This window comes from Thermobia domestica, chromosome 5 (assembly GCF_964235325.1).
Source record: "Thermobia domestica chromosome 5, izTheDome1.hap1.1, whole genome shotgun sequence".
In the NCBI taxonomy this organism is placed as follows: Eukaryota; Metazoa; Arthropoda; class Insecta; order Zygentoma; family Lepismatidae; genus Thermobia; species Thermobia domestica.
The window spans coordinates 209,160,162-209,187,135 of NC_137458.1; the positions used below are offsets into that span (position 1 = coordinate 209,160,162).

Below are 26,974 nucleotides of genomic sequence, written 5' to 3' on the forward strand. Positions count from 1 at the left end.
GAAACTCTCTGCCATCCGATGATCGATGGTGTGGCAACAGCCCAGTTATGACTTCAGCTGAGGGTTGGGAATTTCACTACAGTGGTGCAAACTCACATGTTTCTTTTATAAAATACTGTATATCCCTTTTACTAGTGTCGGCAATATTAATCGTTGTAGCACGTAATATTTTTGAATTCCATGGTTATGACTTAAGAATGCATCCTCATGGGGAATCAAACCAGAGGTCACGCGCGTGCTAAAAATACGAATACGTAGAAACAGAATCGAGGTACGTTACTAGTCATGTATTTTTGGCTTCCTATCATATTAGTACTTTGTTTTATGTAAACTATGTTTCCACCAAACTTCGTGCTTTCATCACTAAAAGCATAATTCTTGCTTTATTGACCGGAATCTGCTGTACTACATCTTCCTATATGCGCTGTTGAAATTCGTTTTGATCGTCTGCATTGCGAAAGAACCAATCGAGAACCAAGTTATTGTACAAACTTAATTAAGAGCATTTAACACTGTTTAAAGATGCTTAAGTCATTACATACTATGAAAATAAATGTGGTTTAACTATTGTTATATCCTACCCTCCATGGACCTCTCGTGACGCAAAAGGATTCTTATAACTTCAAGATGAAGTTAAGAAAACAATTTGGGCATAAATTTTGTACATAACTTTACAAAAATCGAGGTGAGACGAAAAAAGCTTTTTTCGAGAATTGAGATAAGACCTGTACAAAATTTACGGGACAAGACGAGAGCAATCTTATTAGTCGTCTCGTATCGTAGGCTTGGGAGACCCAGGTTCGATTCCCGGCGGGAGCTCATGTGGTTCGGATTCCACGTTAATCAGTAGGTCCACGTCTCATATAGCCTCGCTGTTGAAAGGGACGCTAAACTAAAATCAACTCAACTCGTATCGTAGGCAATTCTATTCATTGCATTTTGCATGAGGGGCAGGGAAGTTACACACCCTGCTCGCATCTGGTCTGCATTCATGAAAGTATGTCATACATTCGTCGTCAATCCTGTCTTCTAACCAAATTCTTTATGGAATATCATCTTCTAGGAGAGTCTCTAAACGCTAGGGCAACTAAAAATTATCTATTTGGTATAAGTCTTCTGTCATTGTCTGAAAAGTATTCGGACCTAAACCCTATCGAACATGTATGGCTAACCGTAGGACATAAAACTTAAAGATTTCATTTCATTTCATTTCCTTAGAACATGGTGATAAAGCACGCGATCGCCTGTCGGGTTTCAAGAACAATTATCGTTTAGCTAGGCTAAAATCTGTTCGTCTGGTTTTCAGGACAGTTACAGGTGTTATAAAAGTGAGTGCTCTATCCTTTCTGAACACCATTTATAACATATTCCGGATGTCGGACGGAGCCCGTGTTTTCATCATCATGTTCTTGTGTACACGCTGCGGAGATTCGTTCATTGTACTGGGCATTTTAAATGCGCTTCCACCAGTCTATATATACCAATGTATTCTTAAGCAGGCTGGACATTTCTTGCAAATTAATTAAGGAGGACGTAATTATAAAAATTCCTCTATATTTATCTTCATAAGCTTTTTTTTTTTTTTTTTTTTTTTTTTTGCAATTGTACTTTTTAAATGTAAATTCTAAGAAGTATGCAAAAAAAATATTTCGCGAAAAAAAAGAGAGACTTAAATGGAATAAATTTACTTTTCATAATTTACAAAGTTGCAGAGCAATTTATTTTCCTGTGAGGCTAATTCAAGATTGAAATGAAATGCGAGTTGAGTCGAAAGCATGTTTAAAAGGAAATAATGAGAAATTACCCGGAACATAACCTGAGAGTTAAATAGAAGTGGGAAATGAAGGAGGTGAGAGAATCTTTGAAGATTAATTATTAACGCTGAAAAGAGAGCTGAGTGCTGGTGCCAGGAATACAAAAGTACCCTTGTTTTGTTGAAAAGGCTTGGCTGCTTTTATGAAAAGGGTTAAATATAAAACGAAGGAAGGATATTTCTCTCTATTCATCACACTGGAAGCTTGCTTGTACTTCGTCAGCGAAGAAAGAATAAAAAAAGAGACTCTTTTGAAATTACAACGACCCGCAAAGGGATGCTGGAATAAACACGAAGGGAATGGTCTCTCCTGCCGTTCTTTTTCTTCCTCTTTCTCTAAGCAGGAAGTGTGGTTTTTCCCCTTTTCAGTTGGAGCAAACGAGTTGTATTCATTCTTCGCATCCACCTGGGTTTCATCATTAAGTTACAGACTTATCATTGTATCCAGAGACAGATGCAATAAGGAAAGGTGAGGGAAAAATGATTGACATTTAAGATTACCAGTTAAAAAAGAAATAAAAACACTTCCAGCTACAATCTGAGCTTTAAATGCGTATTGGTACCTCCAATGGAATTCAAGAAGCCACAAACACAACAGAACATAAACAGATTTTAATAATAAAAATAATCCTAACTACAAATAAAACTATATGAACTGACATAAAATAAGGGGATGCTTCCGGTTGACGTGGGAAGTTAAAATTTGGCATGATTGTGCCTTTCCGGGACTAATCCACAGAAAAATTACCAAAAGTGAATATTTTTAATTTTTAGGTGGTCTAACGGGGGAATGAACAAATTCCACATGTCATTTAAGTGGGCATTTTTTCGGAATTATAATCTCCTGTTTTAGGTACTTAGAATCGATCAAAACTTGAAATTCAGTATGCTTGTACGTTTTCGTTATGATTACCTAAGTAAATCACTAAAAATAAACATTTTCAACTTTAGAGTGGGCGATTGAAAAATTTTTCCCATTTTATTTATAAGGGACATCTACACTGCAAAATTATTGAGCACTTCCTGTAGAACTACAATGATTTCTACCTTTCCGAGACTAACCGACATAAAAATTGCCAAAAGTGATTTTTTTTTTAATTTTTAGGTGGTCTAAACGGGGATGAAGAAATTCTCTAGATTTTTTAAATGGACCTTTTTTTTTACCTATAGTCTCATATTTTAGGTACTTGGAATTGTAATAAAAACTTGAAATTCGGTACCGGTATGCTTGTACGTTTTCGTTAGCGTTAACTAAGTAAATCACCAAAAATTAAAAAATCCTACTGTAGAGTGGGTTATGAGGAACTAAAAAATCCTCTCCATGTTATTTATATGGGACATCTTCTACACCTCAAACTGTTTAGGCACTTCCAGCATTATTAAAATGATGAAATTTGGCATGATTGTAGCCTTCCGAGACTAATCCACAGGAAAATTGCCAAAAGTAAATATTTTTAGTTTTTGAGGGGTCTAAAGAGGGATGAAGAAGTTCTCATGCTATTTAAATGGGCATTTTCTTGGGATAAAAAATCGTATCTTTTAGATAGGTAAAATACGAAGAAAAAAACTTGAAGTTGGATAGAATTGTGGGTTTAAAAGGTGCAAGCCGTAGGCCGAGTAAACGCGGGGTCAGGGGGCGAAGTCCCCAGCTGGACCAAATTCAAGAAATGTAAGTAAAGAACAAATGCACGAAACTCACTCTCGATACAAAGGCTGGTTCATAAGAGATACGAGGCCGTAGGCCGAGCAAACGCGGAGGACTGGGGGCGGAGCCCCCAGCTAGTCTTACATAAAACCATATCTTATATATATGTTGGCCTATTACTTTGTTTGTATATTTGTTCTCTATGTTTGCCTATTCGCTTGTTTGTATGTTTATCCTCTATAAAAATCCACCACTCCGTCGAGCTATTTGAAATAAATTTTTGAACATAGTTAGTAACTACATACCTCAAAGTGGGTTTTATAATGTCAATTTCATCAAAATATGTCTTTATAAATGGACAGAGAGAGCTCAAAATTTATGCCAAAAATAGAGTATGCCTATTTCAGGAGCCTGGGTATATAACTCCTTATTAAAAACAGTTGGACACATGGACCAGTGTTTTCGAAAATTTTGTTTCTAACAGAAATCGAGGAAATTTCTAAAGAACACTTTCAATTTCCATTTTGCATTTCTAAAATGGAAAGGGGGGGGGGAGAAAACGGTCGAACTGTTAACAATTTCTCAAACTTTGTTTAAAATGCGTATCCTAAATAAAGGAAAGACGGTTAAAATTTTCACAAAGAATAGCGTTTCATCGTTTTTGAACATAGTTAACATTTGAATTAAGCTGAGTTTTTATCATTTCACTTCGATTTGAATGTCCATCCTAAGAAGTAAAGGAGAGATCAAATTTACCTTTCAAATATTTTACATAAACCTATTATTCCTGTGCGAAGAACGGACATTTCAACTATTATTAATAATAACAATACAAATACGTAGAAAACATTCAGAAAAAGTGCATATTTTAAAAAAAAATACAAATAACTTATCATTGGTGTATGAGTTCAATGCTAGTCTTCAAGTACAGTACCTTGTAAGGTATCTCTTTATTACTGCAATAATTAGAGATCGGATGTTAGGAAAAATGGTAATTCTTTAAATTAAAGATGGATCAAAAATAATGTTTTAAAGTTTATATGGGCGGTTATAGTTTCGATTTAAGGCAATTTTATTTCGTCTATTTTGCCCCTTACTGCCTAAATAATTTACTTTAGTGCCTAATGTTGCCTATTCTATGCATTTTCTTCAAAATAAACCTTCATTGGGAAAATATATACAATAGAATATACAATAAAAGAAGCTATTAACGAACATATATGTTTCTGTATTCTTTCAACATTATCTAAGATTTGAATCTAATTTTTTAAAATTGTATGGTTTATTGAGTATTTACCTTCATTATTTTGAGTTACATTTTAGTGTCTATTTTACTGCCTATTTTTAAATTTTAAGTGCCTATTTTCCAGGTTCATAATGCCTAAACTTCCGGTCTCTACCAATAATGTATACCCGTGCGCAAAATATCTTGCGCATATACTATAATTGACGAATCTTAGCAACTACTACATTCATCCTTTGGTAAAAGTGAATGATTAGTAAGCAGAGAAAGCATTACATATGTGAAAACGTTCCCGAAAAGTGTTACAAAACAATAATAATAATAATCAATAAAATAAAATTAGGTTCGATTAAGTGCATCCTCGCAACCATGCATTCCATGGTCGTATTACCTATATAAACAGCAATGTGATAAAAAAGTCTTTTTGTTCCTTAGTACCCTTAATGATATATTATTGTAGTATCTGTCATCTACAATCACCACATACTTTCTTTATTATAGCTACATCTTGTTTTGGATCTATGATTGTGTGTCTAGCTACTTCTGAAATACGTAATACAAAAAACTAGAATTTTCAGTCTCTCCCGTAACGCTAACGTGACGCTCAGTCTTTCCTTTTTGATTCAAAATCAATGCAATTTTTCCAAATATCCGAGAGGTTACCACCTGTGTTTTCGGTACCCGTGATCCTGATTTAATTCCAATGGAGCTACCTGGAGTAGGAGCTATTGTTGAATTGTATGTCTTTTAACCTTATTGTTGATTTCTAAGCAAAGTCACAAGGGACTGTCTTTCTGGTGAAGATTACCGTAGAATGTACATTGTGATCCACTTATAAGCTACCGTTATCAATGCATTAGCTATGTTATGTGATTTGTACTAATACAGATACAGCATTTATAAAGGCCTCCCACTGTGACAGGACGTTACAGTAAAGTTGGTGAACTTATTCTTACTGTATTATAGTGATCACGAGGAATCGTGAACCTTGATCTACGTAGATTTACCAATTTCACTACCCAATAGAATGCGAAGGTGTGACCTCACTCACGAAATTTTTGTAAATGTCGTCTTTGGCGCTGTTAAGGACAACATCTCCTAAAGCTGCAGTGATGTCGGATTGCCGCTAAGTTTAGTTTTGTTGTCGTTGTTTTACATTTTTGCTATTATTATTGTTACCGTTTTATTGCAATAATTGTCAGTGTTCGTGTTATAGCTCTTTATTATTATTATTATTATTATTATTATTATTATTATTATTATTATTATTATTATTTTATAGGACGTTTGCCATCTTCTCTATGTTTGGGAACGTTGTTGGTGCCCTTCTGCTGTTTCACTTTTTCTCAAGCGTGCGTTCGGAAGGCAGTTAGTTCCACGAATCATACCGAATTCTTCCGATGTATCACACGTAAAGGAAAGCAGTTCTATGATTCGTGTAGAGCTTCACGAGTTGTCGCGGTCATTATAGATATTAGGTCTATAGCGTTTCTTGCTTTACTCAATTCCAGTGTATTGAAAACACAATAATAAAAGGTCTAAAATTTTAGACCTAGAAATTACCAAAATATACAAAATAAAAACAATTACATAGTGCAGTGGAGTAGAAATGGAGCTGTTTCTCGTAGACAATAGCTTTTATTGCCCCCTTAATTGCTTTATTACCTAACGACTTTCGATGTCAATATGGCCGTGTCGGCCTTGGGGAGACCGGCCCCGGGCTTGGGGGAAGTTTCTGGGGGAAGTGGTTTTATTACTTGTGCAATAGAGGTTGTTTGGAAAAGTGGAATGACCTCCTTTCTTGTTGAAACACGCTCCTATACGATTCTTGAATCGAAATTATAATCAAATTAGAATTAAAACCATGATTTAGATAATTAGAGCATTGGTATACGTCATTGAACGCAATCCCTAGCTTCAAACATGAAACAACACGATATTTGATTGAGGATACGGCTTTGAATGCTGTTCCTAGCTTCAAACATGATTTAATACGTTTATTGAATCGAAATTATAATCAAATTAGAATTAAAACCATGATTTAGATAATTAGAGCAATGGTATACGTCATTGAACGCAATCCCTAGCTTCAAACGCGATCCAACACGGTTTTTGATTGAGGATACGGCTTTGAACGGTGTTCCTAGCTTTAAACATGATTTAATACGTTTCTTGAATCGAAATTATAATTAAATTAGAATTAAAACTATGATTTAGATAATTAGAGCAATGGTATACGTTATTGAACGCGTTCCTTAGCTCCCACAAGGTTTTTTCCCCATTAATTTAATTATGATCTGCCTTGTAAAGCTCGTAACTAATTGAACACTCTTATTTGAACTAGAAAATTATGAATAATGAATATGATTACACCCTTTAAGCTCCAATGTTTAGCAACGATTTTTAATGGTGCTTTGTTTTACGGCGTAAAGTATTAAGATGGGCGGGAAAAAGGAAGGATAGGAAGAAATATTTATTTATTTTCATCTATTTTTTCTTGTTGCGAACTGCACTTCTTTCGTTTAGCTTGCTTGGCTCTTAAATGACAGACTTAACTCTGCTATTTTTCAGCGTTGCTCAGTACGAAATTCGCAGATACGCAAGGTTCTGTGTTCTCTCCAAGCGTCATTGTAATACTGAGGGTGAAGATTGAAGTTCAGTTTCTCACACCCTATGCAAACAACCTTGTGATATGATTGGCCAGGAAAAACCAGTTTGCTCCGCCTGCAATGTTTAACCATGGGGGCCAATCACTCCCTCTAGTTTGAACGGGAGAACCAACCCTTTCCCCGCCTCTCTTTCCATCATCAATGTCTTGTGTGAACAAGTTTCTACCCGCTCCCCACCCTTCCCCGCATCTCTTGACCGCATTCTGTGTGATCAGGTTTTTACCCTGCGACAAGTGACACACATTTTTTTCCCCACCCCTCACTGCCACTCTTTGGCTGCATCCTGTGTGAACATGCTTATACCTTCTCTCCCCCCAACGGCGATAACTGACACATTTTTCCTCACAAAGGGTGTTTTTCAAACCAGTTCTGGTGGATGGTTTGCGGACAAAAACCTCTTCCCCGCCCATTCAGACAAACAAACAAGGTATTGCCAGGCTGTCCTTGTACTCATTGCCAATAACCTGATGAATAAATGGTTGTCCTTCATTTTGATTTTACAAAACAACACACACACAAAAAAGAACCTGTAGAATGGTTTTGTGTATTCCCACATACAATAATTGTCCTGTTTTTTCGGCAAGATACAAGTTATTGAAACAGATAGCTATATAGCTTACTGAATAAAGCCGGAATTTTAAAATTTAGGAACATTGTTGCCTGAACCCAACTAACGAATTTTATTGTTTGGTAAACAACTATTTGCTGTGAAAAATACGACAATTTGGCGTCTTTAAGGTATGAATTGAGACATGTTGGCGATGTTTTCAAACTTTAGGCATTGTGTGAAAATTCCTTGGTATTACCTCTATAGAAAAGAAATATTTCCTTCGATTCGGCAAGAGACCGACAAAGGAATTCTTTTCTGCTTCTTTGCAGACTGAGGCAATGCTGTATTACAAGGCAAATTCATTTACTTTATTTTTTTTTCTCCCCCTATTCCATTCCCCTTATGTTAATGAATAAATAAAAAATATATTATATAAATGGAGTACACATTTCCTGTATTAACAATTTTGCTCGTGAAGTTTTTACCTTGCTTCTGCCTTGCTTCTTTAAAGTGTTTTTTCTGGATTTTTTTCTGTGTTTGTTCAAAGAAGAAGATATTATATTCAAGTAAGTTTTATATCATTATAATTGATTAGATATATTTGCATAAGTATCGAATGGTGGGACTCCCCTAGAAAATTAACACATATTGTTTTTTCTTATGAAAATAATTAACACAGTGTAGAAACGAACTGAGTTTGCCAATATGTTTTAACTTGTGGGGAGCATATCGAGCCAAAATCGGGGGAGCTGTGCATGAGGGATAGTCCCCCAAACAGGGGAATCGCGGCTGCCTTATAACGCATTCCGTGCTTACCGAAAATCGGGGGAGCTGTGCATGAGGGATAGTCCCCCAAACAGGGGAATTGCGGTTGACTTATAACGCCTTTCGTGTTTACCGAAAATCGGGAGGGGAGCCGTGCATGGGGGAATAGTACCCCGAACCTGAGGGAGCCGCGTGTGACTTATATTGCTTTCCGTGTTTGCCAAACAGTGGGGATCCATACATGCGGGGCATAACACCCAACAGGGAAAAGCTAGCTTCCTGAACGGTCACCACGAAGGAACGAAATATTTGTTTTTTTTTTTTAAATTGTTTGAATACTATGTTTGAGTTTTGATTTCGTTTCGGTTGCGTTTTTTGGACAAGTTGACCACAGGAAAGAGTGAAGAATGGAACTAGCATTATTATTATAGTTAAGAATATGCGGGGACACAAAAAATATCTTGGCAGTGTTAATCTTTTTAGAGAAAAAATGCATGGTGACGTCCCTTAAGAATCGCCAATGACAGAAGGACTTATAGTTTTAGAAATGCGTAGTGACATCCGTTAAGAACCGTCAATGAGATACTTTATAGTTTTAGAAATGCATGGTGACGTCCCTTAAGAACCGCCAATGACAGAAGGACTTATAGTTTTAGAAATGCGTGGTGATGTCCCTTAAGATCCGTCAATGAGATACTTTATAGTTTTAGAAATGCATGGTGACGTCCCTTAAGAACCGCCAATGACGGTTGGACTTATAGTTTTAGAAATGCGTGGTGATGTCCCTTAAGATCCGTCAATGAGATACTTTATAGTTTTAGAAATGCGTGGTGACATCCCTTAAGAACCGCCACTGATGGACTTTACGGCAAAAAATCAAGTGTGCAATTTCTTTGAATCTTTATAACTGAAATTGTGATTAAACTGAATTGCGTACTGTCCAATATTTTTGATGGTAGATTTTATATAAATACATTGTGTCTGATTGATTTGTCATGAATCTGTATTCATATTGGGATGTCTATTCGGAAAATAAGCAATTTACACATAAAGAACACTTTTAGAACACATACATATTCAATATTTACTACAGATAATGTTCAAAATATATTGTTTAGTGTAAAATAATTAAGTTCAACAGAAAAGATAGACATTTGTCTTGCTTGTATCCCTAATATTTAGAAAATCAGTCAGTATTAAGTGTACAGATGTATTCACAAAGTGTTCAGAAGTGAACAAAAAGTGTTTAGATCCGCGAAAAAGTGTTTTAATGTGTTTTCATACTGAAAAATGTACTTATATAAAGAGTTCTCAATTGTAGTGGATGCAATTTTCCAAGATACATGCGAATATTGCAATTTTACGTAAATGTGTAGACTTTTCTTTCCCACAGTTAGACTCCAAAGAAAAGAACTAGGTTCATTGATTCATTTTGGATCATAGCAGTGGACTTCTCCCTTTGAATTCGTGTTAGAATAGCTTGACTATCACGAAACGTAGTGAATACTCAAATGGATCTTTTCCAAGACATGACGAATAAACGAATATAATTAAGTGAGAAGTGTTGGGAATATATTTGAAAAATGAACTTGCGTATTTTTAACATGTGTTGCAGTATTCAGAATCTTAATCATATGGTAGTCACATGGTTTTTGTACATACTAACTCTATATTAAGCAAGGTAATGAGTGAGAAAAATAAATATTGGCTTTGTAAAAATGAAATGAAATACGAAATATCTTGTTAGGGGATGCAGAAAGAGAATCCAATGCAGTGTGAACGCGGTCTTTTGCGTGGAGGAAGAGGGGGGCTATACCCGGAGTGAATTTACCCTCATAACTTTTCCAAATAGTGAACGCGCTCTGTTGCGTGGTGAAGAGGGGGGGGGGTATACCCGGAGTGAATTTCCCCTCATAACTTTTTCCAAATAGTGAACGCGCTCTGTTGCGTGGAGAAGAGGGGACACTATGCCCGGACTGAATTCCCCCTCATAACTTTTAATTACTGAATGCACTCTTTTTTGCGTAGAGAAAAGGGGGTATACCCGTCCTTAAGAGTAATGCCTCCCATTACTGAACGTTACTTGTTTTATATATGGATTTGGAGTGAGAGATCTCGGTTTTATCCCGTCTTTTTTTTTTGGCACTAGGATTTCAATGTAAATGTATGCAGCAGTACTAGTAGAGGGGGTTATCCCCCTGAAAGACTGGGGTTCATATCCCAGAAATGATGTGGTACCGCACCACTTAAGTAAATACTTGTTCTGTCACTGAAAGACATGGGTTTATATTCCTTATTTAACCCAATAGTTTTACTTATATGCGTTTGATCTTCAATAGTTTGATAGAATATTAAGACCAACAGAATATACAAGCATGTGCTATGGTTTATTACACATTGAAAACATATATACTATACTCACCTGAGAAATATACGGAACTTTGTCGCACACGCGTCAGCACTGCGGAACTTTCAACGCACAACTAATCTTTAATTATGACTTTTGCCGATAGGTGTCACTAGTAGTAGTGGTTGTGCAATACATGATAGGACACGATATAACATGCATTTGGTGTGTAGGGGTATCATTTCCTTTCACGGCAGCGTACGTGTAAGATCAAGGACAAGCTTTAGCACATCTTAATTAATTAACTATATAGTTTTAATACTATTAAATAAAGTATAAAGAAATTGATTCAAGCCTATTGTATTCCAGACATTGAAGCTTTGCCGAACCTTGAGTGGTGGTAGCAGCACAAATAGAACACCCAAACATTTTTGTTTAGCCTTACAGCGACACAGAGTCGACATTTTTTCTTCTTTTTCTGGTGTTGTGAACGAACAACTAAGGCTTGAAAGGTGTGTATTTCTTCACTTATTGTTTTTAAAAAAGAAAGAAATTATACATATTTGAGCTGTATTTAACCAATATTAATGAACAGAGAGAGACTTATTGTGTCTGGATATTTTAAAAGAATAGATTACATCTGAATATATTTTACTGATTTTTTTCATAAATTGAACAAATTGTTTTCTATTTACATATCATTATTTGACTATAGATTGAAAATAAGTGAATGCTTTTTATTTACATATCATTATTTGACTATAGATTGAAAATAAGTGAATGCTTTTTTTATTTACATATCATTAAAATATAACTATAGGTTGAAAGTAATTGAATGTGCTCTCTCTCTCTTTTATATTCAAGTGATATATTAACGTCAACTTGATAACTCAAAATAGTTTTTTCTTTGTCTTATTTCTTTCAGATGGATTTCTTCTGCCCATCCGAAGAATTGAATATGGTTGATGAAATTTATCTCCAGGAATTGGTGCGCGGTTTCAACGAGTACCCGAGGGTCTTCAGTACCTGGAAAGCCATCATGGAATTGAACAGGCTGGGATATCGGGGCTCGGGGAGATGCGATGCACTCCTACGCGCCCTTCGTGCCTTCGAAGGTAATGATACATTACTTCTCCAGCACTGCGTAAGCAGTGCTGATATAATAGACTTATTTTTGTATGGATTTTTCCGTACATGTGATACTTACGAATCGGCGCAGTCAAAACTCTTTTATTTATTATCATGTGGGGAAGGTCAGGTGGATAGGATAAAAGATACAGAGTTATCGGACTTTTTTGATTTTGGCACGCGCTTTGTTTCGGAACCGTGCTTAATCCCATCCACAAATAATGCCATAGTCATGCCCCCTCAAGAAAATCATAACTTGAGTCCTAATAATCTATATCAATTAACAAATGAAGATTTAGCTTTCTTGGATGAAGTAAATGGGATTGGCACTCAAAATTCCGATGAAATACCAGCTGAAGAAATGAGGAGTTTGGTTCAAAACGAGGACAATGCTGTGGTTATACCCACGCAACAAGTCCAGGGAGAAAATCCTGTATACAATCCGCCTGAATACTGTGTACAGGATAATCATGACTATGGGGACCAAATGATTTTTACTCCTCAGCCTAACCCGTCATATGCCAATGTTCCACCAATGGTTGGACATGGCAACATAAACAACAACAATAGTACAACTGGTACTATTAGTAGTCCTAATAGTGGTAGTACAGGTGGTAGTGGTAGTGATAATAATAATAATGGCGGGGATAATCAAAGAAATAGTAATTTCGAAGTTATAAGAGAAAGCAGACAAAGGTTTCGTAAGTTCCATCTTACGGGACATGAAATTGCCGTCAGACCTGTGGGTGATGAAAGGAATATTAATAACCCAGAGGCTTATATCGAAAGCTTAATTAATTTTGCGTTGGAACATGTGATCTCCAATGCACGCCCCACGGACTACATTGGCTTATACATAGAGAGTAGTAATAGTACCAACAACAAACCAGTGTACGTTCCGTTTAGAAGAAAGGGCAATTTCTCTGCTAGGACAGTCCTCACTTCAATCGAACGTGTATTAAATTCGAATGAAGTGTTCCTTTTGGGGCAAGAACTATTGTTTCGATTCCATATCGCTGAGAGTATGCACGGCCAGGGAAGAAATAATACAACGAGTGCCGTTGACAAATATGCAAAATATCAAGATTACTTAGAAAAACGATTAATTCGTATTGAAAATAGAAATATTTACTGTCTCCCTATGGCCATAGTATGGGGCCAAGTAAAGCTCCACGGTACAAAAGATGATTTGTATAATTTAAAAAGAGAAAACTCCGATACATGGCTTCTTAAAGCAGAAGTTCTCTGCGAGATGGCAGGGGTTAACGTTGAAAGTAAGCAAGGTTGTGACTTTTCCGATCTGGACCTCTTTCAAACATATTTGAAAGGGGAATATCAAATCGTAGTTTATGAGGAGCATGAAAAGAATAACCGGGAATATATAGTACGTTACCCGGGAGAACCGGCAGAAAATAAGATTTTTATCCTTTATCGAAGAGGTAACACTATTGGTCATTTCGAACCTATTCGTAACATTAGAACTTTCCTCAAGGCACGAAAGTATTGTTATTATTGTTTGGAAGCTTATGATGAAAGGTCACGTGCACATAAGTGTAAAACTCGTTGTACTTTTTGCGAACATACTCACGAACGGGACTATACTGCAAACAAAATTAAATGCAATGCATGCAATAGAGAGTTTGCTGAAGGGGAATGCTTTAATAATCATCTGACATGTAATAAATCGGCTAGATCTGTATGTGATAATGTAAAGCTCTGCATCAATTGTGGCGTCATCTTTGATAAGAGAAGTCGAAAATCTGATCACATGTGTGGTGAACATTTTTGTTCAACGTGCCATGCATATGTTGATACAAACCATACATGTTTTGTTCAGAGACAGCGACCTGTTCATACGAAAAGGTTTATGTACATCACCTATGATGTAGAGACGATGTTGAAGGCACCGAATGATCGCGGTGAAAGGGAACACGAAGTTGTGCTGGTGTGTTGTCGCCATGTTTGTCACGCCTGTATAAGAAAAGGTATCGATGAGCCCTGTAAAACGTGTGGTGACAATGTTGGAAATCGTTCGTTTTCTTTTAAGACAATGACGGCTTTTATTAACCATGTGTTAGTAGAGCGTCCTGTCTTTCAGAAAATCGTGGCAATCGCGCATAATGGTAGTCGCTACGATGGTCTCTTCTGTCTTAGAACTCTAATAGAAGACCAGCATATTGTACCTAGTGTCCTTATTCAGGGTCAAAAGATTTTTAATATCAGCATAGGTAATCGTATCTTTTTCCGCGACTCTTACCTTTATATTGGCGTCAAATTATCCAAATTACCAAAAACGTTAGGCCTTAGTCAAAATTTAAAGAAGGGAGATTTCCCATATTTATTCAATACTGAAGAAAATCAAAATTATGTTGGTCCCTACCCTCCGATTGAATACTATGACCCTGAAGGTCGAAGCACAGAAGAAAGAAAACAACTGGAAGCCTGGCACCAAGAACGTGCGGAAAGTGGCGAGGAGTTTAACCTGCAGAGGGATATGCTGGCTTATTGTGAGAACGATGTTAGAATTCTAACAGAAGCGGTCATTAAGTTTAGCGCTATCATCGAAGAGAAAACGGAGGGTTTGCAATGTTTCATAACATCATCTACCATTGCAAGTCTTGCAATGCGGACATATCGTACCTTGCACTTACCGGAAAATACTATTCCTATCATTCCCGCGTTGGGATTTCATCATAAGACCAAGTATAGTACAAAAGCTATGCAATGGCTTATGTATATGGAAGACCAATTAGGGATAGAAATCCAGCATGCTAGGAGAGGTGGGGAAAAGTATATTGGTAGGTACAAGGTCGATGGATGGCACGAAGGACTCAACGCTGCCTTCGACTTTTACGGGTGTTATTTCCATGCCTGCCGCCTTTGCTTCCCCTTTAACCGTGACGCGGTTTTGCACGATGCCCAGGACTCGTACAATACGATGGAGAAACGATATGAGCAAACCATGCGCCGCCGTAGGTACCTGAAAAGTATAGGTGTAAACCTATACGAAATATGGGAATGTTCTTGGGACAATAAGGTAAAGATGGATAAGGAAGTGCAAAAGTTTGTTCAAGAACGTTGTACTAATCTACCTGATTTTCTTATTCCTAAGAACTGTTACAACGGTGGTCGCACGGAGGTCTTTCGTTCCTACGTCAATTGTGCGAGTGATGAGCGAATTTCCTACGCCGATGTAACATCGTTATACCCTTGGGTGATGGCACGTAAACCTATGCCGGTTAAATCACCTAAGATTCACACGGGACCGGACTTTCCAGATGTGGAAAGTATTCACGGTGTAGTCAAATGCACAATCGTCCCTCCAAAGGACCTCTACTTTCCGATCTTACCATACGTTGCGGGAGGTCGATTACTTTTCGGCCTTTGCCGCACATGCATGGAAGAAGAAAACACTAACGAATGTACCCATAGCGATGCTGAGTGTGCTCTCACAGGAACATTTTGTACACCAGAGTTACACCTTGCTCTTAAAAAAGGTTACAAAATAATCGATATACATGAGATATGGGAATTTGAACTTTTAGATCCTGAAGAGGGGAATTCAGAAGGGCTGTTCGGGACCTACGTGAATTCCTTCCTTCAGATGAAGCAGGAAGCCTCTGGTTTTCCTGCTTACTGTACCACTGAAGAAGACAAACAAAAATATATCGATGAATATTATGCCCATGAAGGCATACGATTAAATTATGACAATATTAGGATGAACCCGGGATTGAGGCAATGTGCAAAGCTATACCTCAATTCATTGTATGGTAAGTGGGGGCAACGCACAGACATGTCGCAGAGTATAATCGTTAGTGATGAGGTTACCTTTCTTAGGTATTTAACTACGGCAAGGTATGAAATTCAAAGTGTGGTGCCAATTGATGATGACCATCTCATTCTCACGTACAGAGACATTGAAAATGAAAACGTTCCGTTGGAGTTTTCCAATGTGATACTAGCCGCATTTATTACTTCGTGGGCTAGACTTAGACTTTACGAACTACTGACGACTGTAGGACCTGACAGAGTAATCTACTGTGACACTGACAGTATCATGTACTTACAGAAAAAAGATGAGGAACCCTTGTTACCGCTCGGAAACTATTTGGGTGATCTGACGAATGAAATTCCTGAAGGTTGGGAGTTTACAACCTTTATTGGTCTTGGCTGTAAAAATTATGCAATGCGGCTAACAAATGCCCAAGGGGATGTTCGGCATATATACAAAATTAGGGGGATAACACTAAATGATAGGACCTCTCAGAAAATTAACTTTGAGAGTTTCTATAAATTAGTGTCTGGACAATTAGAGTCCACAGTAATAGAAAACCCAAATAGCATCGTTCGTAGACCGGGGTTCCGTATCTTTAGCTGTAGAGAGACAAAGACACACCGTGAGGTCAACAAAAAACGAAAACGGATTGACGAACCTAACATGACCGACGATGAACCAATACGAAAACGTGCAAGTGTACCTTACGGTTATAGGCCCGCGGATGAGTAAATGTGACTTGTATGAGTGTCTCTTTCGTGTAATGAAACCCCGAACCATCATCGATTGTAAAAATATTTATTTTTTAATTTATTCTTAATTTATTCCTAATTTATTTAATTTATTCTTAATTTATTTTATTCTTTTTATATTTTCGTTTGCTGTGCAAACAATGTATAATCTAGTCACTTCAGCTTTAATCTTATATCCCAGTGATTTTTTATCCATTTCATTACTATGTATACTCCGAACAATCAACGATTGTGAAAATATTAAAATTCAATGTGTGAGTGTGAGTGTGTATATAAAGCAGTCTCTCTATTGTTTGCATTCATTTGATTACAAGATGTTAAAGTTTCAACATCCCTCTACTATTTTAATCGCTGGTCCTTCAAGGGCTGGTAAAACTTGTTTTGTAAATCGTTTACTTAATGAACATGATCAAATGTTTAGTATAAAGTTTAATGATATTGTTTGGTGTTATGGTGCAGTAATACCAAAATTAGATGCAAATGCAAAAATACGTTTTGTAGAGGGAATACCTGACATGAATAATTTTGAAATCAAAGAAAATTCATTATTAATACTTGATGATTTAATGTCAGAAACTAATGGTGATGTTGCTAATTTATTTACAAAGTACGCACATCACAAAAAGTTAACTGTAATATTTATTATTCAAAATTTATTTCCAAAAGGAAAACATGCACGTGATATTAGTTTAAATGCACATTATATTATAGTATTTAAAAATCCACGTGATAAATTACAAATACAATATCTAGCAAGGCAAATTATGCCTCGGTATAGTAAAGAAGTCGTGAGTGTGTTCGAAGAAGTAACACGAGAGCCTCACACTTATTTATTATTTGACTTGACACAAAAAACAAACGATGCATTGCGAATACGTACAAATATTTTTCCGAATGAAATCATGTATGTGTACGCTAACGTAAAAGACATGCATACAGAAATTTTTGTTTAGTCTGCATCAAGATGTTGAAGGTGAAACAACACTACAGCACGCTCCGTGCGCTGTGCAAATGCAAGAATACGAAACGAAAACAAATTTTACAAAATGCTTCAGGGGATTTAATAAGAACAATATCTCAAGTAGCTAAGAACACAATAAAAGGAAACATCCCTTTAAATTCTCGTCAGAAGCAACGTTTACGTAGACATAAAAAGATCTTACGTGCTCTATCTCAGCAACGTACTGCATTGAATAAAAAGAAAAAGTTGTTACTACAGAAAGGTGGTGCTCTTTTACCGTTAATCTTGGGACCACTTCTTGCAGCAGTGGGAAGCAGTATTTTTAGTCGTTAAATATGTCAGAATTACGTAAAATGATTTTAGTTCCTGAAAATGCTGTACATGAAATTCAATCGAATCTTAAATCCATAGATTCACATCAGTCACGTTTAGATGAAGAAATGAATAACATCTTAAAACGTCGTGATCTTAGTGTACAACAAAAGTGGAAATTATATCAACAAGCTTTGCATCGTTATTTACAGTATACATCTTCTTCACATAAACCTATTACTTTACCTATCATTCAAGAAGAAGAAGAAAAATCATCATCATCAACAACTTCCAAACAAGATAGCAATACTTCTATTTTACCATTTGTATCAGACATTTTACAATCAGTACCGAAAACACTTCGTAGGAAAACAGATCTATTATTAAAACAGTTGACAAGTTGTAATAAAATTCAGTGGGATAAGTCTGGTACAGTACGTATTCATGAAAAAACAATACCAGGTTCAAATATTATAGATTTAGTAAATGATGTTGTTCGTACAAGAAAATATTCAAGAAATCCTATAGGTATTCATGAATTTAAAAATTTATTAGAAGATCTTAATGTTCCTAAAGAATTTATTGGTACACCTATTAGCACGCCAGCATCAAAAGTGAAAAGTAGTAGTAGTAGTAGTAGTAGTAGTAGTAGTAGACAACGTATTCGTAAAGTAAGAAAATCTCCTAGTCCTGCAGTAGTAGCTAATTTATTTAAACATTGGAAAGAATATAGTATGTAAAATGACAAAATTATCAAAAATATATTATGATTATTCAAATCCTGATTCTTTATCAAGTATACAAACATTACAACGCAAAACAAAGTTATCTAAAAAGAAAATTAAAAAATGGTTAGCTTCTCAAGATGCTTATACATTACATGCACCAGCTCGTAAAGTTTTTGAACGTAAAAAGTATTATGTTAGTGCACCAAATGAAACATTACAAATGGATTTAGCAGATATGCAAAATATTGCAAAGTATAATAATAATTATAAATATATATTATGCTGTATTGACATTTTTTCACGTTATGCATATTGTGTTCCGTTAAAAACAAAGAAAGGGTCTGAAATGGTAAAAGCAATAACAAAAATTTTTAAAAATTTCAAGTTACCTGTGTTTAACGTACAAACAGATTTAGGTGGTGAATTTTATAATCGACATGTAAAACAATTGTTTAAAGAATATGAAATTAATCATTATAGTGTTCATTCCGAAATTAAGTGTGCGTTAGCAGAACGCTTTATACGTACATTAAAAGAAAGATTGTATCGTTATTTTACTGCAAAGAATACTTATCGTTATATTAATATATTAGATCAAATTGTAAAAAATTATAATCATTCATACCATTCAAGTATTAAAATGGCACCTGCACAAGTAAATGATTCCAATGTGAATCAAGTGTGGGAAACATTATACGGAAATAAAAAGAATAAGAAAAATATAACTTGCAAATTTAGTTCGGGTGATTATGTTCGTGTTAGTAAGTATAAACATAAATTAGAAAAAGGATATTTACCTAAATGGTCACAAGAAATATTTATTGTTGACAAATGTATAAAGTCAGATCCTGTCACTTACAAATTAAAAGATTGGAACGGTGAGGAAATTAAAGGAATATTTTATGCAGAAGAATTACAAAAAGTAATTATAAATTCAAAGAAAACATATCTTATTGAAAAAGTATTGAAACGTAAAAATGGGTGGATGTATGTAAAATGGTTAGGATATCCATCAAGTATGAATTCGTGGATTAGATCAGATTCTATTCAGTCTGCAAAATGAATTCGAACTTTACACACGACTTTTACGTTACTCTTCCTTCAAATGCAAGTAGCAATCTTTTTGATAATAATACATCATCATTTCGAGTTAAATTGGCACAACCTATTGATTTACGTGATGGGGAATGGGGTGTTGCATTAACACAAATTAATATTCCGTGGAGTTTTTACAATGTTGGTGAAAATGAAGAAATTATAATTACTAGTGTTATCGATGGTAAAGTTGAACGCCACCATGTTCCAATTACACCTGGATATTATTCATCAATTGAATCTATTCTACAATTAATTCCTGAAAATGCTCGTATGTTACACTATTTAAAAAATAAAAATCAAATTGTTATTAAACATTCTTTGAAATTAGAAGATCAATGTATGATTGGTGTTACACCAGGATTACAACACATTTTTGGATTTATTAATGAAAATACGCATGATGTTAAAAAAGTTGTATACACAAAAGTTAGAAATGTTGATTTAATATTAGCACGTGGAAAATTTCCATGTGATTTAGATTATAATATTCCCAATACAATTAATGTTTGCATTGATATTGTAAAACAACAACAAAATATAGGACCATTAGTTCGAAAACTTAGTGTATATAATGTACAACACGGTCATGTAAAATCTTTTGTGTTTCACGCGCCACATTATGTTAAAGTTGAAAAGAAATATTTTGATACGATAGAAGTAAACTTAAAAGATGAACACGGGTTAAAATTACCATTTCGTTTTGGAACTTCAAACCTAACACTTCACTTTAAACGAAAATGATTTCTGAAAGTATTGATGATAGTTTTTACATTACACTAGTTTCAAATGCTAGTACAGATGTATATCCTACAAATAGTCCAACACATTTTATTAATCAATTAAAAAATAATATTCGTTTATCAGAATGCGATTGGTATGTAGGATTAAGTGAAGTACATATTCCATTAACATGTTATAATGTTACTGAAGGTGAAAATGTTATATGGTACAAATTTAAAAATGCAGAACCTATGAAAAGTAAAATTCTTGTTGGATATTATCCATCCATTCATCATTTACTAGAGGAATTAAACGCAATATCAAGTTTTATAAAATTTAGTTTTTCAAATGTTGTGCATGTTGAATGTGATGAACGTGTAGAATCAGTTACATTGTCGCCTACATTAGCTTTACAATTAGGTTTTTCTGAAAAATCAGATCTTGTTAAAGAATCTCGTGGATTCAAACAACCATATGTAGATATCGGATATCCACATCAAATTTTTATTTATACAGATATTATACAATATCAATTTTTAGGTGATACAAAAGCACCATTATTACGTATAGCAACAATCTCTGATATTAAATACGGAAAAGTTCAAACAATTACCTTTGAAGATATTCATTATATGCCACTTGCAAAATTTTGTTTTAACACAATTGAAATACTATTAAAAGATCATGCAGGGCGAAATTTGCCATTTCGTTCTGGGACACTGACCGTAACACTACATTTTAAACGCTCTCCTGCATCTGCTAAATAATAATTATAGGAAAAAGATGAGAGCAAGACGTGTTACTTATCACCGTGGACGTGGAATACCATATTTTTCAGGACCTGTATATCAAAGGGGACATGGTATAGGTAGTTTCTTTAAAGGATTATTTCGTTTTGCTTTACCATTTCTTAAACAAGGTGCAAAAACTGTAGGGCGTCAAGCATTACAAACCGGTATGCAAGTTGCGGGTGATGTATTAGAAAATCGCCCATTTAAAGAATCTGTTCGTGCGCGTGTAAAAGAAGCTGGTAATAGTTTAAAGACAAAAGCAATTAATAAAGTTGGGCAGTTGCTAACTGGTAACGGCAAGAGACGGTCACGCAAGAGGAAAGCTCCTGCAATTGTAAAGTTTGGACCACCAACAAAACGTAAACATATACAGGACATCTTTTCATAATGGCGCTCCTAAATTCAAGTAGTTTTGAATGTTGTACCAATGAATTTGATTTCTTTTCTATACCAATGACACAAACAGCTATTGAAGCAACTACAAATGCTGAATATCGTCCTATTTCCACATTAACCTCAGAAGGACCTATTGAATTTGTTATTCCAGGAGAAACAGGGGAATTTATTCATCCTGCATATCTATATCTTTATGTACGTTGTAAAATTACTAAAGCTGATGGTACAACTTTAGCTAATGATGATACTGTTGCACCAGTAAATAATTTCTTACATTCTTTATTTAGTCAAATTGATATTTCGTTAAATGATAAATTAATTAGTTCCTCATCAGGATCTTATCCTTATCGTGCATACATTGAAACATTATTAAATTATTCTTATGATGCTTCTCAAACACATTTAGCATGTGGGTTGTGGCATAAAGATACTGCAAAAAATTTTAATAAATTAGATAATACAAATGCTGGTTTTCAAAAACGTGCTAATAAGGTGAAAAATAGTAAATCTTTTGAAATGTATGGACGTCTTCATACTGATATTGTAAGTTTAGATCGTATGCTTCCTAACAAAGTAAGTTTACGTGTAAAACTACATCGTAGTAAAGATAATTTTTGCTTAATGTCTCCTGAAAATACAAGTTATAAAGTTGCACTTGAGGAAGTTATTCTTCATGTACGACGTATTGATGTAGCTGCAGATTTAGCTATGCAATTAAATACACGAATGGGTTCGGAAACAGCCAAGTTACCTCTGACGAGAGTGGAGACAAGATCTTATACTATACCTGCACAAGTAAAGTCTTACAACATTGATAATCTTTTCCTGGGTAATGTTCCTAAAGGCCTGGTTATTGGTTTCATCTCCAACACAGCCTTCAATGGGAAATCACATCTTAATCCCTTTGAATTTCGAAACTTTAACGTTAACAAACTGCAATTACAAGTCGGGTCAAAATCATTTCCTCCCAACCCCCTCACTCCTGATTTTAATAACAATTTATACCTTCTAAGTTACTATACTTTGATTTCAGGTACTGGTATATATTATCAAAATTATTCACATACTGTTACTCTTGATGAGTATCCAAACGGATATGCTCTGTATGCTTTTATTCTATCTCCAACAGGAACTTTAGACGATAACACGTGGGATGTGGTACGCGATTCCCCTGTAAATTTAAAAGTATCATTTTCAGAAACTTTAACTGAACCTGTTACATGCATTGTGTATGCACAATTCGATTCTTTAGCACAAGTAGACAAAGATAGAAATATTTATACTGATAACACCTTCTAATTTATTCAGTTGAGTAGGATGAGGGTTGTTGTACACTTCTCGGCGTATCATGATAACGAAGATGACTTTATTGTAAAAGAATTAGCCATTGTAAATCCTGACGTTCCCTTTTTCCAAAATTGGATTTTTAAACCACCATTTCCTTTAAATAAGTTAGCTGAGCCGATCGTAAGTACAAACAAATATCTAGGTGAGAATGTGTATGGCATTACCTGGCACGAAGGCGATGTAGAATATTCCCATCTTAAAGAAATACTTCAATCATATTGTTCAAATACTACAACAATATACACCTACGGAATAAATAGAAAGTGTTTTCTTCAAGAAATTCTTCAAAGAGAAGTTACAAATTTAGAAGAAATAAACTGTCCAAAGTATACTGCATTAAGTTTTCACGTTCATCGGTGTGCACATAATAAACATCGTTTCGGACAATATAGGTGCAGTGTTCATGAAGCATTACTGTATAGTGAATATGTAAAAGTGTATGACTATGTCTTACATGTGAATAACAGTGATAGTTACATACCTACTACAATTAAAAATAATAATCTTCATCATGTATAGTGACGAATTGTTAAAAGTGTTACTAAGTGATAAAGTGACTGGTGCAAGTGTTACTGGAATTTACCCTATTGACAGACTTCCTGTAACGGTAGAACCTCCTGCTGCACTTGTGATTAATCTTGATACATCTGATTCTGCTGGTTCCCACTGGGTCGCAGTGTACATCAATAAGAAAAAACATGGGTACTACTTTGACAGTCTTGCTATGGACATTCCCAAAGAAATAAAAAACTTTTTGTCGAAAAATACTAAAATGTACTTTACGAATAATCATCAATATCAACATGATAATTCTGTGTTGTGCGGGTATTTTGTGTTGTTCTTTTTGCATCATATTATCCGCACTCAATCATTTCAAAAGTGTTTAAAAATGTTTAACAAGAAAAATTTGAAAAAGAATGATGATATCGTTTATAAACATGTGAACAAATTTTTTAAAAAAAGAAAACAGAAATAATTTTTTTTATTTTTTTATTTTTTTCTTATTATATGTTTACAATTTTTTATTTTTTTTATCATATATACAATTTTTTTTTCTTAAATTTTCAATAAATTTTTTTTAAACTTACATCCCTGCATTTTATTTACAATTCCTAAGAAAAACATTACAATCTTGATAATGCATTAGTTAATGCTGTTGATCTTTCATATTTCCACCAATAATTCAACTGATGTGCATTACGATATGCACATCCTGATTTCTTTACAATATTTGTATGAAAATTACAATAATCATTAAATGTGTTTCCACATAATTCACTTAATGGTGGACAATGTTTTGTTTCTAAATCAATGACATTATCTAATGCAAATATTCTTTTAATCCAAAGAGATTTCTCTAAACCTTTACAATAAAAGGATGAATTCTTTGAACATAATTGATATACAAGGTTTCGTATGCATGATACAGTATATCCAGTTTTGCTATTCCATTTCAAACCATGTAAATTTAAAGTTAACCAATCAATTTGTTTTTGACATCCTAATGATAATAAATTATAATCTATTGGTGATTTTACCAAGCAATGGAAATTTACTGTATCATCGCATGCAGTTAAACAAAACTCACGAATGATAAATTCATTATCAGACATTTTAAAACCTTGAATATCGATAATATATTGATTTACACATGGTGAAATTTCATTTGTGTGATAAATGAAAAACGGAATAATCTGTCCAACAAATTCTGTATTTTTTAAAAGATCACAAATTTTACGCATAAACCATATAAATGAGATTTCACTATGTTCTTGTTCAAAAACTTCAAAAAGTTCACTAAGAGTTTTATCAAGAGATAAGTACTTCGTTGCAAATGTTCCAGTATTATGAAGATGAGTACAATCATGAGGAAGATTTAACTTGCATTCCATGCATTCAATTGGATTGGTGTTACGTAAGTATACTTTTATAGTTTTTAATACACAGTTCACATTAATGTTTTCATCACTGCATAACACACATGAAACACTAACTCTATTCGAATACATTTTCTCAATCTGAAATATTCGCTTTCCGTTTGTCTTTTCTTATGAAAATGTCCAGTAATTCCGGAAGATAGTCTGTATCACTTAATAATTCCACATACGTTTCATAGAATTTTTCTCTTGTTAATATTCCAATAATATGGGTGTTTGCATACAAGTAAAACACATCTTCTTCAACACTAGGACTTGCAATAATACTCCATGCACGGGTTTCCAATGACTCTGGGTGTACATTCATACAATCATGCGCAAAATCATGAGGGGATCCTTCTCTACATCCATCGCATATTAATGTATCGTTGAAATCCCATTTTTCAATAGCCTTCTTTATACATTCACGGTCCACCTTTTGACTATTACAACAACAATCTAAACCCCAAAATCGTGATGTTCTTGATAATACTGCTGGAGATGACGGCGGTGTTGGTGAAACTGTTGTTAGCACTGGTGAATCTATTGCATCAAAATCATATTCATCATCTGACGATGATTCGTATATTTCTGTTTCAGCATCGGATATTGCTTCGGTGTTAACCTCGTAGCGTTCTTCTTTCTCAAAGAGATGCATGGTGTCTCTATATATATTTTCCGCTATGACTCGTATTTAAAGTATTTTCATACCCACAAGGCAATCACGTGTTCATCATTCGCCGCACAAAACTTCTTTTCTATTACCAATTAGCATAGGGGCATGATTCAACATGTTTACCTGCCACAACGTCAATCTTCTTTGTATTCTTCGCCGACAATGTGTTGTGTTCACCTACCCTGGCGCCAAACTTGTTTTTATTACTCTGTCGGCACTCTGTGATGTGTACTAAACGTGTCGTCGGTTTCCTTTGTATTTGTCTTCATGTTTTAACACGCACCTGTTACCCAACAACGCCATCTTTCCCTCTTGCACAACGAGTTTCCAAAAAGCGCGCGAAAAGTTCAGTTCATGTCTTAAGTTCACCAGCGAAAGACGTACGAGAACCACGCTCTGTATATGTACCAGCAATGCATATCGTACCGCAGTATACATATTCTATACACGAAATTTCTAGTATGCTCACACAGTGTTCGAGAAAATAAAGATACGATCCGTCAAATTAAGAAGTCCCGCATGAATAAAGATTATTCCCTCCAATTTATAACAACGAGTATTATTATAAATAATACGAAAGAACAAAAAAAACAAGTTGCTATGCAAATGATCGAATTAATTAATATAATCACAATCAGAGATTGTTCTATGGAGTATGCTTTAGCATACGATTTGGGAAAAATAATAAGGAGCTTGCTTAGCAAGCAATCCGTAAAATAAGATGTTCCGATTAATTTATTAAGAGAATGCAAATAAGAATGAACTTCTAATGAAGCGAATTAATTAATATAATCACAATCAGAGATTGTTCTATGGAGTATGCTTTAGCATACGATCCAATAAATAAGGAGTTTGCACAGCAAACGATCCAATAAATAAGCAGAGTATGCTTTAGCAAACGATCCAATAAATAAGGAGCTTGCTTAGCAAGCGAACCAGTACAATTGTTCCAATTAATTTATTAAGAAAATACAAATAAAAGAATAATTAATTTGATCATAGCATAGCTGTTAGAAACAACCCTATCAAAATCATGTCCTTCATCCTCTTTTCTAGAAACTACTCCATCCCTCCTAACACTCAACCTTTTCCAGGAACCCGTCTAACCACCTAACAAACAGGGTAATAAAACCACCTCCCCCTAAACCTCCCCAAGGCCGACACGGCCATATTGACATCGAAAGTCGTTAGGTAATAAAGCAATTAAGGGGGCAATAAAAGCTATTGTCTACGAGAAACAGCTCCATTTCTACTCAGTGGTGGCTCCTGAGGGAAGTCGCGTAAGTAAAAATTAAAAGTTTATGGCTTCAAATTAAGGGAAGAAAATTTATCTAATACA

The 26,974-nt window shown here is 34.9% G+C and overlaps 1 protein-coding gene across 1 annotated transcript; it reads left to right on the forward strand.

The window, feature by feature from the left end:
• The first annotated feature begins 10,842 nt into the window (after positions 1-10,842).
• LOC145684556 (uncharacterized) lies at positions 10,843-25,591 on the forward strand. The gene is made up of 3 exons (XM_081756949.1): positions 10,843-11,544; positions 11,958-14,145; positions 25,560-25,591. The coding sequence occupies exons 2-3, from the start codon at positions 11,958-11,960 to the stop codon at positions 25,589-25,591; spliced, it is 2,220 nt and encodes a 739-aa protein (XP_081613075.1). The 5' UTR covers positions 10,843-11,544.
• The last annotated feature ends 1,383 nt before the right edge of the window (positions 25,592-26,974 follow it).